The following is an 18,111-nucleotide window of genomic DNA, read 5'->3' as shown; positions in this document are numbered from 1 at the left end:
TCAACAAAATGGTACAGCAGACACAAATCATCTACACCTGCTTTTATGGGGCTAAACTAAATCATAAATCACAAACCACTATAAAATGTGACAATCTGAGTCAAATGATTTCCACATTGGTCTGACGCTGAAAGGACATTTTTGTTGGTAAACTGAGCACCTTAGTGCTCACTTTTGTGAAAAGTGTCAAAGTTTAGACGTGGAATCTTTCCAAATGAGCTTTGTGAACATGCAGCACTAATCCCAGCACACTGCAAATATTTAGCCTCCGTTCTCGGATTCATTTTAAATGTATGCTCATGTCTGGTCACTCATTCCCTTCCCTTCAATTTCTACCACCCTCATGGTGATGTACAATGAGCAAAATATCGAAATGATAATTGCACAATATAATTAGACCATTTACAAGTCCACAGTTTAGACCATAAGAAACTGGAGGCAAAGAAAAATACACACACGTTAGATACTTCGAATAGGCAGGTGTTTATTTTGTTCAGGCTTTGGGTTTTTATTTTACATTATCAAACAGAGCTGAGGTACTAGTGATATTCCAGGACAAAATCTTCCATATTTTTTTTTGTAACTTCAAGGGTTATCATAGTAACAAGACATACGCAAAAGTAGTAATGAATATACAGTTGCATGGGTACAACAGTCAAGCCAAGTAAGCCATATTCTGTTCAAAAACCAGTACTACTGAAACTGCACACTACTGCACCACAGAAGCCTTGAGAGCTCAGCTTGTGAAATAATTTTCAAATCATACTTGAGAAAAATGCTGCTCTCGAAACAGTGTTCACAAGCTTGTTAGTTTTGTCAGTGTATAAAGAAGTTCTGATAAAAATCAGCATGCTTGTGTTTGGTCAAAGAACTTCCCCAGTTGAGCTTGAATAATGTTTTGATATTTTGGTGAAAAAGATTGCATGGAGAATCCATTTAGTGTTATTTTCTTGTACTCCCAAGAAAAATGTCTTTACATAAAAAAATACAGATGGCAAAAACACAAAAGAACCCAAGCCACATACACCATCTTACAATATTTTCAGTAGCAAAATTATGAAAAATTAGTAACACAACAATGGATAAGCAAAAAACGGCAGTACATTACAGCTCTGGCATGCAGGGCAGGGAAGTAGCTATTTCCAGGCAATCTTGAAGTTTGAGAGACAGGATCAAGTCTCGTGAGGACCAGGACATCTCTCTGGCTGTGTATGCCACACCAAAAAGTAAGGCAGAATTATGATTCTTAGCAACCGTGAAATCAACCATACCTGCAGCCTTACTTTAACAACGCATGGGGTGTAGGCACTTAAAGGATGCAAAAATCCTAACTGGAGGGCATGACACAGTTCCACAAGTTTTTACTTTCTCCAATAGGAAATACAGAATAAGTGGTATACAGCATTAACTGGAAACAGTTTCTTCACCCCACAACCAGTTAGTCTAAACAAACTTAAGATACTAAAGATCATCAAGTAAAATAAAGCTATTGTGTTCTATGGAATAAAACCTAACATGACAAAAAAAGCGAACCAAATTGGTCACGCTTATCTAAAAGACTTAAAAACTGGAGTACAGAAATAAATTAAGTGAGGAGATAAGTTAAACAAAAATGCTAAATCATATTATTCCGGGTAGGTTAGTCAACTACACAGAATTACAAACTCCTAACCAAAATGGAAGCCCTAGAACAAAAAGACATAAAAGATGCATAATTTTACAAGTCCTGCATGTGAAAGTTTTCCTTCCTTCAAATGCACAATTGAAGAGATCTCTATGCTAAGATGACATTTCTTCTAAATGTGCACAAGTGAGCAAAAAGAACTTTCCCCCGCCTACAGCACAAAGATTTGTTTTTGATCATTGCCTGCCCATTCATATGCAAATTCCTTGAGCTGAAAAGTGCATAATTATTTGAAAATGCACATCTGAGTGGCCATCACCATCCTAGTACACAACCAAACAATTTGACAGAACTTTATAAAAGATGTTTGTAATCAGAAAGTGCTAAAAGGAACTTTTTTTTAAAAATTGCATTATAGATGAATCATGCACATGATGATTTGGGTATTATATCGCATCCTGGAACTGCTGTTAAAACTAACAGGTTTTTTGGAAAGTTGCTAGTGATGTTTGGTGTAAATTAATTTTTTAGTTCTCTTTGCACCCTTGAGAAATTTAGATTTATCAACAGATCACAATGAGAAACCTATCACTTTAAAACAATTAAAAAAGGTCTAATTCACTGGTGTCTCATTGTTCAGATAATGTAGTCACTGTCATAAAGCCACTTAGCATTCAGATGTTATCTGCATAAACTGTCCTTTACACTAAACAGTTACAGAATTCCATCATTAAAAGTGCAATATTATACAACGCAAAGAACAAAATGTGTCTTCTGATTAAAAGTAAACTGATGCAAGTTGAGTTTTGGCAATTACATTTTTTGTATTTATTTCCAATGAAGACACTGACATTTTCTCCACGTTTGTGCTAGTGAAGCTAATAGATCAATTACAAGACAGCCAGCAATGATGAATTGCAATACTTTACCAACAGGGTAAGATTACTAGCCAATATTCACACTGTGGTGGATGGTAATGACAAATAAGCGGTGGCCTATAGAGCCGATATTAGCAAGAGCACCCTCCCTCACTGACTGGCTGCTCTTGGGTTTTTTCCAATTTTATATCGATCACTGGAAGTTAACAGTTAAGGAAACTTGTCACACATTATCTATTTCTAAATTTAAAGCTTATCCTCTTTGCCGTAACGATTGTAAAATGAGAAACCCAAATTAAATCTTGTTTGAACACTTGTAAACAAATTATGTTTGCAAAGCATGTGATATATATTTTTTAAAATACCCAATTTTGAAGTGACATGGTTTTCAAAGAAAATTCAAAGCTCACAATCAAACATTTAAAAAAAAAAGAGAATTTAAGAAACTAACAGATGCCAAACCTGACACAAGCCTGCTTCCTACATCAAAGCCCCCTGTTCGACTGACATCTTATATTACACCACTTCCCTCTATTCACTCCACTGGAGTCTGTTAATTATCTGGCACTCGTAAGTTATCACTGGAGGACCATTGCTCTCATGATCACAACCCAATATTTTTATACTGCCATGCTGCTATGAGACCAGAGTATGGATACACATTTTTCACCATCATAAATACTGCAATTGATCTCCAATTTAAAATTTGAGTATTCCTGAAAAAAAGACATGCAGAAGCTTTTCATCTTGTTCGCCTCAGGATATTTCACAAGAATACCAGCATAAAGGGGAAAACAAGTTATACTGTACGAGAAGTCGGTGTTGACTGGTTGGCAAGTGGACTCTGATTGTTAGAGGTGCTAACATGGAGAATGCCCCAGTAATGTGACTGGCAGATAACTGCAAAGCCTTACCCTGGGACATAACAGCAAGTGGCTCTCACTTTGTTCAGCTAGAACAGGTGAACATATTGTTTCTGTCTGCAAAGAACAGGGCCTTGTGTATTAATATATGTAGCTTTCATATGGGCATCATGGTTAGCAGGTTTGATTCCCGGCTTGGGTCATTTCTGTACCTTCTCCCTGTTGTCTGTGTGGGTTTCCTCCCACAGTCCAAAGATGTACAGGTTAGATGGATTGGCCATGCTAAATTGCCCTCAAAAGTGTCCCAAAAAAAAGATAGGTGGGGTTACTGGGTTATGGGGATAGGGTGGAGGTGTGGGCTTAAGTGGGGTGCTCTTTCCAAGGGCAGGTGGCCTCCTTCTGCATTGTAAATTCTTAAGATTCCACTCCACACAAATGCGTCACACTGTGATTCCAACTGACAATCTTAAATTAGTGTCAACGCAGTTCCTCAATTTAAATTAATTTTTTCCCCAATTAAGGAGCAATTTAGCATGACCAATTCACCTACCCTGCATATCTTTGTGTTGTGGGGCTGAAACCCACACAGACACGGGGAGAATGTGCAAACTTCACACGAACAGTGACCCGAACCCGGGTCCTCAGTGCCGCGAGGCATCAGTGCCACCCCGTCAGCACAGTTCTTAGCGTATGGAAGATTATTTAGCACATGTTGTCCAACGGAATCATATCCAAAGTTGGATGTTGGAACCGTGTTTTGCAAACACTAGGTGGTTGAGTGTGGACTGTATCTTGTCCACTGTGAACAGCGGCTGGGATATGCTGTTTGATACGATCTGCCAGTCTTGGGAATATAAACTCTACATCGCTAATATCGTAGTGGCACTGAAATTCATATACCACATTACTCATTTGTGCAATAGGCAGAATGCCCTTTTGGCAGCATCCTATTATTGGCGAATGTCACCCAAATTGTTGAGTTGCTACTGCATAGTAGCATCGTGAAACTGCTAGCTTCATCTGTTGCTCAATTGTTTTTTGAGATACCTTTCCCTTCCATGGCAATCGGAGGTAAACTGGGCACTTTTCAGGGCCAACGGTGATGGCCTTAAACCCGTTCATGAGTTTGCGTGACATACAGTACAAATTGATCTGATGAGGATAGCCATTCCATAGGATGTCTTTGATGCCCCCAATGTCAGCACCAAGCTTGCGGGTCCCATATACTAGGTTGCCATATACTAGATAAGGCCACTCTTATAGCGCGTGAAACTGTAGGAATCCCAAGGCACATGTTGCGGCAGAACATGATAGAGAACCCCCAGGCAAATTTCTCAACTAGTATGTCAAAGAGAGGAAATTCTGTTGACTGGTCCATTTCAAATAATTTAAGAACAAGATGAAGCCCATTGAGACATGCAAGGAAATTTATTACATGCAGCGTCAGATTTAAATACAGCAAATGTATCATCCACATAATCGGAAATATTCATAGGATAATCTGTCCCAAAAGACTGGTGGATCGTATCAAACAATATGTCCCAGTTGCTGTTCGCAATGGGCAAAGTACAGAGCATACTCAACTAGCCTGTATAGGCAAAACTCAAAACAGTGTCCAACATTAGGTATGATTCTGAGATTTGGCAACATTTGCTTAACAATCCTCAGTGAATTAAGAATTTCACTGACTTGTCAACCAGGGTTACAATGTGGTCAATGTGGTGTATTTGCATGTACTGGAAGCTACACATTAATATACAAAGTCCTGTTCTTTGCTTGTTCCAGCTAAAAATAAAATAAATGACAGCCACTTGCTGATTCATTCCCCAGGTCAACGTCTTGATAAATTAGAGTCAAGCTGCCAGATTTAAATTTCAACAATGCTCTGCAGTTATCTGCCAGCCACCATCAAATGGTGCATTCTCCAATGCAACTCCTCTAACATCAGCATTCTCTTCTCACGCAGTATAAATTATTTTCCCCCTTATTACTAGTATTCTTGCAGAGTTTCCTAGGAGTGCAAGATGAAAAGCTTGACAGGTCTCTATTTTCAGCGATACTCAGGTTCTGTACTACCAAACGACTAATTTACAATTTGTGAATAAAAACTGGAAAATGAAGTACTAGGGGCAGCAAATAGTTTATTCCTTTATTTATTGAGTGCAGGTTACCCATCTTGCACTTTTCTTTCTGTCCTTTATTATTTCCAAGCAATTAATTTTACACCTGTGTTAAGCAAATTTTTGGCAGGGCTCTATGTCATCATTCACTGCCCTCATGACCTGTTTAAGGCTTACCATTCACCTTTTTTATTTCTGCTATGCAGCACTCTATGCTATCACCTGCAAATGTTTAAAAATTCTCAGATATGTAATTTATAAATTTTAATGTGTGAAGTTAATACGCTGCTGCCTTATAATCATTATTCTGCCTATTTCGAATTCCCTGCAGCATAATTAGTTGATTTTATAGAAACCTCTTCTCATTGCTAATGTCCAGCTAAAGATTACTACTGAATTTTCTTCAAAGTATATGACTTGCAAACATGATATGAATTCCATTTTCCTTGTGTGGAAATACGAGCATTATCTGGAGAATGCAAGGAGCTTCTAAGGCTACTCATAATGTAGAACAAAGCAAAGTTCTCGGTCAGAATTACCTTGCTTTTTCAACAGGAAATACAATTCTGCTAAACTGAATAGGTAAAATGCAGTAGAAAAACCAAGGAAGGGCGGCAGGGTGGCAGAGTGGTTCGCACTGCTGCCCAGGGCGCTGAGGACTCGGGTTCGATCCCGGCCCCGGGTCACGTGTGGAGTTTGCACTTTCTCCCAGTGGCTGCGTGGGTTTCACCCCCACAACTCAAAAGATGTGCAGGTTGGTGGATTGGTTATGCTGAATTATCCCTTAATTGGAAAAAATGAATTGGGTACTTTAAAATTTATTTTAAAAAAGAAAACCAAGGAAAAACGTATTCATACAATCCAAGAAAAGGATACTGTCTTCTCTGCTCTTATCCTGTGTGCTTTCCATTCCAGGCAAGGCAGCAGCTACACGCCGGAAAAGCTGAGGAAAGAGACACATTATTTAAAAAATTGGCTTTTTACTTTATTACCCATTTAACTTATAGAAAACTGCAGAAAAAGAAATGAAAAGCAAGGGCGGAAGCTTAGATAGAATTAGCATCAGGTACACAGGAACAGAAGTAGGTGATTCAGGACCTTGAATTTGTTCCTTTGCGCATCTTGCAGTAAATATGAAGATTCACAACCAAATGCAGAGATCAGCAAGCCACAAAAGATCAACTGAGCAACTAGATTACATTTCTGCAACTCCCATATCACCGCAAATATGATCCAATATTTTTCAAAAATGAACAGAATAATGGACCCCACTGGGAATAATCTGCCACATATGGTTGGCATAAGTTTCCTAGAAGCTACTGGTACTTGCCTTTACAAGCACCATAGTAATAAAAAGACCCAAATAAAGTTACAAGTTTTATTTGTAAATCTTACCTTTTGTTAATCGATTTAAAGAATTAATAGGCAAACAAATTTTGTACCAGAAATTGTGGTCCAATGATTGTGGTCCTCGACACAAATTTAAGCCTGCCCCACAAATATGGAAATATTTTATAATTTGTGAGTAAAACTATGCAGGATATTCGCCAGATTCTCAATGTGGCAAAATTAAAGTTTCACCAGAAGGCAAGAGGATGATTCACATGAAGAACACTTTCTTTGCACTAAAGCTACTACACATAATTACTTACACATCAACTTTTTCTTAAGGGTACAAAGTAGGCAGATGAATGTTTTTGCATTGGAAGGTGAGGTTCCCCAGGATTCAGTATTAGGTTCACAGAATTTCCTGATCTTTATTAATGACCTAGACTTGGGTGTGCAAGGCACACCTTCAAAATGTGGGAATGACTCAAAGCTCAGGAATACTGTGAACTGAGGAGTACCATGAAAGGCTTCAAAAGGGCATAAGTATGATGGTGGAATGTGCAGTCATGTAGCAGATGGAATTTAATACAGAGAAGTGCTTCATTTTAGTAGGAAGAATGAGCACAGGCAATATAAACAATACAATTCTGAAGAGGAGGAGGAGGAGCAGAGAGACCCACGGTTCCATGCACACAAAATTGTTGACAGTGGCATTGCATGTTGAAAAAGTGGCTAAAGACATATGGGATATTGGGCTTTATAAACAGAGGCAGAGAGTACAAGGAAGTTATGGTGAGCCTTGATAAAAATTGGTTTGGTTTCAACTGGCAATACTGAGCAGTGCACTTCAGGAAGGACGAAGACATTAGAGAGGGCACAATAAAAGATTTATAAGAATGGTTCCCAAGAAGAACTTCATTAACACAGATTGGAAAAGCTGGAGCTGCTCTCTTTACAGATGGTTGAAAGATGATTTGATGGAGGTATTCAAATTCACAAGGGGTCTGGACAGTGCAGGTATGGAGAAATTATTTCCACTGGCAGTAGGGTTAAGAACCAGAAGAACCCGATTTAAGGTGAATGACCGAAGAACTAACAGCAAAGAGAAAAATATTTGAATACTGCTGAAGAGACATACTGTCAGCTTTTCACTCATCAAGATAGCAAATTTCAGAGTGGACAACAATTTATATTGCATGAGAAACGGGTGTTGATTGGTCAGCAAGCCAGCTCAGATTGGTTGAGACATTTGCATGGTTCAGTGAGGCAAGCAGGCCTCCTGACCTGATGATTCTGACCAGTAAAATTCAAGTTTATCTTCATAGAATAGCATTACCGATATTCCAAAGTATTTGTAAAAGTTGGCTGCCTTGTAGAACTACAATTCTTTTTTTTAAATAAACAATTTTATTGAGGTAGTTTTTAGCTTTGTAAACAGTTACAGACATCAACAGAAAGAAAGCAAAAAAGGCAGAAATGTGCAAACATCCATGTACTTTCAATACTTCAATCGTAACATATTGCACAAGCCCGCTCCTCTCCCACCGGTACCATCCGCCATTTTATCCCTCCTACTCTACTCTACCCCCTCCCCCTGCTGACACTCACTCTCCCGCAAGGAAGTCAATAAATGGTTGCCACCTCCGGGCGAACCCCTGTACAGATCCCCTCAAGGCGAACTTAATTTTTTCCATACCCAGGAAACTCGGCATGTCCGCAAGCCACAACTCCGTCTTCGGGGGCTTTGAGTCCCTCCACGCCAATAGTATTCGTCGCCGGGCTATCAGGGAAGCAAAGGCCAAAATATCGGCCTCTTTCTCCCCCTGGACTCCCGGGTCTTCCGAAACCCCAAAAATTGACACCCCTGGACCCATCGCCACCCTTGCTTTTAGCACCCGGGACATGACGTCCGCAAATCCCTCCCAGTACCCCCTCAGCTTAGGGCATGCCCAAAACATGTGAACATGGTTCGCTGGTCCTCCCGCGCACCTAGCGCATTTGTCCTTTATCCCAAAGAATTTGCTCATCCGAGCCACCGTCATATGGGCCCGGTGAACGACCTTAAATTGAATCAGCCCGAGCCTGGCACATGTCGCGGTCGAATTTACCCTACTCAGGGCCTCTGCCCACAGCCCGTCCTCCATTTCCCCGCCTAGCTCCTCCTCCCATTTAAGTTTCAGTTCCTCCGTCTGGGACCCTTCCTCCCTCATGAGCACCTTATAAATACCCGAGACTCTACCCTCCCCTTCTTCCCCCCGGAGACTATTCTGTCTAGGATCCCCATTGGCGGGAGGCGTGGGAAAGATGGGACCGGTCTACGAACAAGGTTCCGCAACTGTAGGTACCTAAAATAATTTCCCCTTACCAGCCCAAATGTCTCCTCCAAGCTCCTCAAACTCGCAAAGCTCCCTTCCAGGAACATATCGCCCACCCTTCCCACCCCGCCCACCGCCATACTCGAAACCCCCCATCCATACTCCCGGGGGCAAACCGTGGTTGTCGCAGATTGGCGCCCAAACCGACGCCCCCGTCTCCCCTACATGCCTCCTCCACTGGCCCCATATCCGCAGGGTCCCCACCACTACCGGGCTGGTGGTGTACTTGGCCAGCGGCAGCGGTAGAGGAGCCGTGACCAGGGCTGCCAAGCTGGAGCCCCTGCACAAAGCCCTGCACAAAGCCGCCTCCACCCACTCCCAGATGTATCCACCATCCATTTCCCGTACCCACCATCCATTTCCTTATCATAGCGATGTTGGCCGCACAGTAATAATTAATCAGACTCGGCAAAGCCAGCCCTCCCTCGCTGCGGTTCCTCTCCAACATCGCCTTCTTCACCCACGGGGATTTTCCCACCCAGACAAAGCTCATGATCATCCTGTTAACTCTTTTGAAGAAGGACTGTGGAACAAAGATCGGGATGCACTGAAAATCAAACAGAAATCTAGGGAGGATTGTCATCTTTACAGTCTGCACCCTCCCTGCCAGCGACAGCGGGAGTGCATCCCATCTCCAAAACTCCACTACCCTGGCCAAATTTAACTTGTGCAGCCTGCCCCAGTCTCGTGCCACCTGGATTCCCAAATACCGAAAATTTTCCTCAACCAGCCTAAACGGTAGCCCTCTCAGTCTGTTCTCCTGGCCCCTTGCCTGTACCACAAACATTTCACTCTTGGCCATATTTAATTTGTATCCTGAAAACTGGCCGAACTTCCTCAACATTCCCAGTATACTTCCCATCCCGGCCACTGGGTCCGACACGTACAGGAGCAGGTCATCTGCGTAAAGAGAGACCCTATGTTCTACCCTGCCCCTCACCATCCCCTTCCATCCCTCTGCGGCTCTCGGCGCAATCGCCAGCGGCTCAATGGCCAGCGCAAACAGCAGCGGGAAGAGCGGGCAGCCCTGTCTGGTCCCTCGGTACAACCTAAAGTACTCCGACACTTCTCTGTTAGTCCTGACGCTGGCCCTCGGGGCCTGATATAATAATTTGATCCAATCCACCAATCCCTCCCCGAACCCAAACCGTCCAAGCACCTCCCATAGATAGTCCCACTCCACCCGGTCAAAGGCCTTCTCGGCGTCCATCGCCACCACTACCTCCACCTCCCTGCCCGCCGGGGGCATCATTATCACATTAAGTAATCTTCTCAGGTTGGCCGCCAGCTGCCTACCTTTCACGAACCCAGTTTGGTCCTCCCCAATCACCTCCGGTACGCAGTCCTCCATTCTAACTGCCAGTACCTTTGCCAGGAGCTTGGCGTCAACATTAATCAGGGAGATTGGCCTGTAGGACCCGCACGCCTCCGGGTCTTTACCCCGCTTCAATATCAGTGATATAGTGGCTTGCGACATTGTCGGCGGCAGGGTCCCTCTGTCCCTTGCCTCATTGAAAACCCTTGCCAAGACCGGGCCCACCAGCTCAGAAAACTTCCTATAGAACTCTACTGGGTATCCATCCGGCCCCAGGGCTTTCCCCGACTGCATGGCCTTTAGGCCCCCCAATACCTCCTCCACTCTAATCGGGACCCCCAGCTCACCCACTCGCCCCCCCACCTACTGTTGGGAAGGTTAACCCGTCCAGAAACCTTTTCATCTCCTCCGGTTCTTCCGGCGGCTCCGAAGTATACAGTTTGCGATAGAAGTCCCGGAATACCTTATTCAATCCTGCCGGGTCCTCCACTTTGCGCCCTTCCCCATCCCTCACTCTACCTATTTCCCTGGCCGCCTCCCTCCTCCTGAGTTGCTGCGCTAACAGTCTGCTAGCCTTTTCCCCATGCTCGTACACCACTCCCCTCGCCTTCCTAAGCTGTTCCACGGCCCTACCCGTGGCCCCCAGTTCCGCCTGTAGTCTCTGCCTCTCCCGGAGTAAAACCTTCCCCCAGGGACTCCGCGTGCTCTTCATCTATCCGACCCATTTCCCTGACCAATCTATCCATCTCTGCCCTGTCTGCCTTGGCTCTGTGGGCCCCAATTGAAATCAGCTCCCCCCGCACTACTGCCTTTAGCGCCTCCCACAGGGTCGCCGCTGAGACCGCCCCCCGTGTCATTCACCTGCAAGTAATTTTGCATACACCTCCGAAGCCTCTCACAGATCCCCTCCTCCGACAGCAGTCCCACATTTAGCCTCCACTGCGGGCGTTGGTAGCTCGCTCCCCCGATCTGCAGGTCTACCCAGTGCGGCGCATGGTCTGAGATAGTAATTGCCGAATATTCAGTGTTCTTTACCTCCCCTATACAATCCCTGCTTAGTACGAAGAAATCTATCCTAGAATATACTTTATGGACGTGAAAGTAAAACGAGTAGCCCCTTCCTGTCGGCTGTCTATCTCTCCAGGGGTCCACTGCTCCCATTTTCTCCATAAACCATTTCAGCTCCCTTGCCATTGCTGGGAGTCTACCCGTTCTGGGACACGACCGATCCAAAGCCGGGTCAAGGACCATGTTAAAGTCCCCCCCCCCATTATTAGTCTGCGAGAGTCCAGGTCCGGGATCTTCCCCAGCACTCTTTTAATGAAGTCCATGTCATCCCAGTTCGGGGCATATATATTCACCAGCACCACTCTTCTCCCCTCCAACCTCCCGTACCATCAGGTATCTGCCCCCCCCCTGTCTGCGGCTATGCCCTCCGCCTGAAATTTCACCCGTTTGTTGATCATGATTGCCACTTCCCTGGACTTCGAGTCCAAGTCCGAGTGGAAGACCTGGCTAATCCAGCCCTTCCTTAGCCTGGTCTGGTCAGACACTTTCAGATGTGTCTCCTGCAACATAATTACGTCCGCCCTCAGAGCCCGCAAGTGCGCGAACACCCGCGCCCTCTTAACCGGCCCATTCAGTCCCTTGACGTTCCAGGTGATCAGCCTGGTCGGGGGGCACAACCCACCCCCGTAGAACTACAATTCTGATTAAAATTTGAAGTCTGTCCTAGTTTTAAGTGCTCAGATTGCCCGCTGTGTCACTGTCTGTGCGAAGTCTACACATTCTCCCAGTGTCTGCGTGTTTCCTCCAGGTGCTCCGATTTCCTCCCACAAGTCCCGAAAGACGTGCTGTTAGGTAATTTGGATATTCTGAATTCTACCTTAGTGTACCCGAACAGGCGTCGTAGTGTGGCGACCAGGGGATGTGCACAGTAACATCACTGCAGTGTTAATGTAAGCCTACTTGTGACAATAATGAAGATTATTATAATTAGTCTACCACTTTCTGAAGGAACCCAAGTTCACCCAAGTGATAACAATCTTTTCTTCCAAAAACTGAACAGAACCACAAGATAAACAATTCCAGGCCTCTAACAGTTGCAGAAACCATCCGTATTCTCCACTCAATTGGCAAAAATCTTGTACTTTTAACCCAACTCCAATGAGATTATTTAGGGCCTGCAAAAATCACCAAATTAACTCAAAGGAAAGAAACCTTGAATTTTCCTGATCAAGGGGAAACAAATAAAGAATGGAAAAAAGAATGGAAATATACATTTTACACAGAACAAAAAGACTACTGCTGAAGTCTTGCTGACTTCAAACGGCTGTACGCAGAAGTATTCATCAACTGCATACTCCCTACTTAAATCAAGGCAATCATCTACAATTAGCAGACTCTAGCAATGTGTACATCAGTGGGTGAAACCAATACAGAAGCATAGAGAATGACTGTGGTATTGAACTCTTAGCCAGAAGAAACATTGTTACCAAATGTTTCCAGAATTCAGCATTTAGCACAGTCACTGCAAAACATAGTACAAAACTGAAGGTGGGAACTCTAATGGCACAGAGTCAGAGTTTTACAGCACAAAAGGAAGCCCTTCGGCCCATCATGTCAGTGGTGGCCATCGAGAGCCTATCTGTTCGAATCCCATTTTCCAGCATTTGGTCTTTAGCCTTGTATGCTATGGCATTTCAAGTGTTCATCTAAATGCAGCTTAAATGTTGAGGGTTCCTGGAGTTATCACCCTTTCAAGCAGCGAGTTCCAGATTCCCACCACCCTCTGAGTGCAAGCGCTTCTTCTCAAATCCCTCTAAATCTCCTGCCCTTATCTTAAATCTATGCCTCCTGGCTATTGAACTCTCCAAGGGGAAAAACCTCCTTCTTACCTACCTCATCTATATCAGTCAATTCTGCGCACCTCAATCAGGTCCCTCCCCTCAGCCTTTACTGTTCCAAGGAGAACAGGCCCAGCCAACCAGCCTCCTTGTAGCGATATCCTGGTGAACCTTCTCCGCATTCTCTCCAGTGCAATCACTTCCTTCCTATAGTGTGGCAACCAGAACTGCCCAAAGTAGTGGTCAAATGAGCGTTTTAAATAGCTCCACCATAACCCCCAACTCTTGTATTCCATGCATCAGATAATAAAGGCAAGAATGCCAAGTGCCTGTTTAATCACCTTCTTTACCTGTCCTGTTGTCTTCAGGGATCTATGGACATGCCCTCAAGGTCCTGCGTACTTCCGAGAATCCTACCATTCATTTTATATTCCTTTGCCTTGTTAGTCCTCCCAAAATGCAATATCTCACACTTTTCAGGGTTAAATTCTATTTGCCACTGTTCTGACCATATAATCAGTTTATCTACATCATCCTGTAATCTAAAGCTTTCCTCACTATTTACTATACCACCAATTTTTGTGTCATCTGCAAACTTACTGATCATATGTCCTACATTCATGACTAGGTCATTAATGTACACTACAAACACCTGGATTCACATCAACCGATTATGGGGGGGGGGAGACTTTAACATGGTCCTGGATCCGAGACTGAACCGGTTGAGTCCCAGGTCCGGAAAGGTGTCAGCGGGGTTTATGGAGCGCATGGGAGGGATGGACCCTTGGAGATTCGGGAGGCCAAGGAATAAGGAGTTTTCATTCTACTCCCATGAGCATACGGTTTACTCCCGAATAGAATTCTTGGTGCTGGACAAAATGCTGCTGGTTGAGGTGGTGGATACTGAATATTCAGCAATTGTGGTGTCAGATCACACCCCACACTGGGTAGACCTGCAAGTGAGCAAAGGAAAGGCCCAGGGGTCGCAATGGAGGTTAGATGTAGGGCTGCTAACGGAGGACGAGGTGTGTGAGCGGGTGAGGGAGGCCATTCAGGGATACATAAGGATCAATGATATGGGCGAGATCTCGGCAGGGGTGGTGTGGGAGACACTAAAGGCGGTTATCCGGGAGGAACTCATTTCGATTTGGGCCCATAAGGAGAAGGCTGAACAGGCGGAGTTGGACAAGCTGGTAGGCAAACTTTCACAGGTGGACAGGAGGTATGTGGAGTGTCCGGATGAGGGGCTTCTGAATGAGCGTCAGACTGCAAATGGAATTTGGGCTCCGGTCCACAGGTAAGGCGGAGGGGCAGTTGAGGAGGGTGAAGGGGCGGTGTATGAATATGGGGAAAAAGCCACCAGGACGTTGGCGCATCTGCTGGGGAAGGAGGCGGCGAGAGAAATTGGGAAAGTAAAGGATACAGGGGGTAAGGGGATTGTGGATCCGCTGGGGGTGAATGATGTTTTCTGAAATTCTATAGTAGACTATACAAATCGGAACCCCCAGCTAGGGAGGAGGCTTCTCCAGCGGATATGAAGCGATTCTTGTGGAGGCTGGAGTTCCCACGGATAGATGAGTTGGTGGAAGGCTTGGGGGGCCCGTTCCTGGTAAAGGCTTTTAATGAGTCCAAGGAGCTGGGAGTGCTCCCCCTAACATTATCACCGGCATCGATTTCTCTTATCCTGAAGCGGGAAAAGGATCCAGAGAACTGTGGATTGTATAGGCCGATTTCCCTTTTAAATGTGGATACGTAATTGCTGGCAAATATCTTGGCCACGCACATAGAGGATTGTGTTACAGAGGTGATGGGGGAGGACCAGACGGGTTTGTGAAGTGATGTCACCTGACATCCAACATTAGATGGCTCTTAAATGTGATAATAATGCCAGCGGAGGGGCGCGAGGTCGAGGTGGTGGTAGCCATGGATGCAGAAAAGTCTTTTGATCAGGTAGAGTGGAAGTACCTGTGGGATATCCTGGGAAGGTTTGGGTTCGGGCAGTAATTCGTTGACTAGGCCCGGATGTTATATCAGGCACTGGTGGCGAACATACTGACCAACCGGGTCCGATCAGAATATTTTAGTTTGTGTAGGGGGACAAGACAGGGATGTCCACTCTCCCAACTACTGTTTGCCTGGCCATAGAGCCCTTGGCAATGGCACTTAGGTCATCAAACATCAGGCGGGGGATAGTGATAGGGGTGTGTGGAGCATAGGGTTGCACTCTACGCGGACGACTTGCTCGTTAACATAACAGACCCATTATTTGAGAGGAGGAGGGGGGGGGGTGTGATGATGGCTGGGATTATGGAGATTTTGTTCGGTTCTTGGGCTACAAATTAAACATGGGTAAGAGTGAGTTGTTCGCGATCCAGGCACGCGGGCAGGAGAGAGGACTGAGTGAGTTGTGTTTAAAGTGGTAGAAAGCCCAGGTACCTGGGGATTCAGGTGGCAAGGGACTGGGGTCAGCTCCATAAGTTAAATTTGGGCAGGGCAGTTGAGCAAATTAAAGGGGACTTCCGCAGGTGGGACATGCTCCCACCGTCACTGGTGGGGAGGGTACAGACTGTGAAGATAATTCCTCCAGAGATTGCTATTTGTGTTTCAATGTCCTCCAATTTTTATCCCCAAGGCATTTTTCAGGCAGATGAACACAATGATCTAGGGTTTCGCATGGGCTTTATTCTTTCTGCAAGTGAAACGGATGTAATGAGAGGAGATGGTACATCTACAATGGTCACCTGAACCACAGGGACCATGGAAATAACCAGTGCCATCAACTCCCATCCCAGTATCCAGAACATCATTCTCTGATGTGATGGAAGTACTGATTCTCTGGGAAATAGTGAGAATATGTAGTGTTGTGTAATGAAAATTTTGACCCACAATGAAGCATATTCCACCTTGCAAACTCAGGATTTGTAAATAATTGGCTCAGAGAAACTTCCAAAGAGTCAGATATTGAAAGGCAAATGTAGTCGCTGCAGACTAAAAAAATAATCCATTCAAATGCAGGACAGACCCACAACCTTAGTTGATCCAAATGCCCATTGCATTTCAAATTGCAATGTGAAAGTATCTCAAGGCCAACTCCTTCAAATGCAATAGCATTCAGAACTTTTCATTCAGAATGAAAGATTACATAATTCTTGCAAAAAAGATTCAGCCATACATATAAATGTTACATGTAATTGGGTTGTAGTGTCTTCAAGCAGCTGCATTAGAATTACATTTATTATAGTACAGCATGTTTATAGTTTGAAATATGTAGCACCACTTCAAATCTACATCCTATGGAAACTATCAACTATCACTGCACTGGTATTTGAAAAAAAAATTAACAATTGTAAACCTTTTCAGAAATCTTTCTCAATCATGATAGATTTAAATGTAGGTAATAATATGTACTCAAAAGAAAAGCACTAGTAAATGAACAATCTTAAAACCATTTATCCAAACAGAAATTCAAAGAGAAAATAATGGATCACATCCAAATATTAGTCCATCTTTCTCTTTCAGTGATCAGTTTACAGTACAGTTCAAGGATTTGATTCTCTTTCAAATATTACTCAATGTGTCATTTATCCAAACCGCCTGAATATGGCAGATTTACCTTTGCTAGCACACAAGTAATGCACTTAAGTCAAAACAATGAAAATGCAGCAAAGCAATATTTCCACAAATGCTTCAAATTTAAAAAGGATCATTTTAAACTTAATTTAATCAATTTAAATACAAGTATGGTCATATTAATTGACTTTAATGTATTCAATTTGGGCTCAACAGGTAAACGTCTACAATTTTTTTTACAGGATAAACTATAGCCTCTGGCAGATTGTCCTTTTGCACCAGCACCCATATCCTTACAAGTTATAAACCACAAGTCTGTTTGCATAATGGGCAAAAATAAATTGTGGAACCCTCAACTTGCCAAATGATTTGAACCATAAAGTCTTCATTCTTCAAAATTTGAACTTCACACAGCAAATAGTAACCTCTCTCCCTTCCTTTGTGGGAAGGGGAAAGCCAAAATAAGCTCACTGCATTGCAATTAATAAAAACACAAGTAACATGGGTCTGGATCTTGCTGTCAGCAACAAAGCAGAGGCATATGCCGATTCCTGCATTTAAAAAATGCAGACTTTTACTTTTAAAACGGACTGCAAGAGGAACTGGCTATCCCAGCTGCAGAAATCCAGCGGCAAGATGAGTGGAAAGTCCCATTTGCCAGTGCAATCCTGGTGAAGCCATGTCCTTGCAGCATCAGGTCACTTACTGAAGATGCACCAATTGAGATCTGCCCTCAGCTCAATGATAGGCAAGCGTTTGGAATGGATTCAAGTTTCTTTTTGTCAACTTTTTAAATTGCAACAATTCCACTGATAACCCCATGGCTCCAAGGGGTGGGTGGGTGTTCGGTGGCGGATGGGGTTGTTTTAAGAATTCTGATTTAAAAGGCTGTGCTCTACATCCGCTGGAGAAACCTTGAATAAATCAATGTAAATTATGTATGAGTACAGGGCAACGGGTTCATGTTTTGCTGATACGTTCCCACGAACATCTGCATCATACTACAACTTCCAGATTAGAGTAAGTGGGCTATCCAGAAGTTGCGGTGCCATTGCAGCTGTGTGCGCGTGTGGGGTGGGGGGGCTTTGCTGCGCTATATCACTTTGAAAGACCCTCATTTCAGTTCTGTTAAGCATCAGGCAAGGATTATCAAACTAAGTGAAAACATTCCCAATTAACATACAGTAGTAA

The 18,111-nt window shown here is 43.9% G+C and overlaps 1 protein-coding gene across 2 annotated transcripts in view; it reads right to left on the bottom strand.

Annotated features, from left to right (window-relative positions):
* Positions 1-464: 464 nt before the first annotated feature.
* Positions 465-18,111, bottom strand: part of rab6a (RAB6A, member RAS oncogene family) — a 100,215-nt gene continuing 82,568 nt past the window's right edge. For both annotated transcript variants that reach the window (XM_038818931.1, XM_038818930.1), the window contains exons 7-8: positions 6,362-6,428; positions 465-2,698 (exon numbers count right to left, since the gene is read on the bottom strand). In XM_038818931.1, the coding sequence (XP_038674859.1) occupies positions 2,634-2,698; positions 6,362-6,428 (132 nt within the window). In that variant the 3' untranslated portion in view covers positions 465-2,633. The remainder of the gene's footprint in view (positions 2,699-6,361; positions 6,429-18,111) is intronic.

This window comes from Scyliorhinus canicula, chromosome 14, assembly GCF_902713615.1.
Source record: "Scyliorhinus canicula chromosome 14, sScyCan1.1, whole genome shotgun sequence".
NCBI classification, from domain to species: Eukaryota; Metazoa; Chordata; class Chondrichthyes; order Carcharhiniformes; family Scyliorhinidae; genus Scyliorhinus; species Scyliorhinus canicula.
Note: the sequence above shows the minus strand (reverse complement) of the source record. Positions and strands in the feature narration are given on the sequence as shown.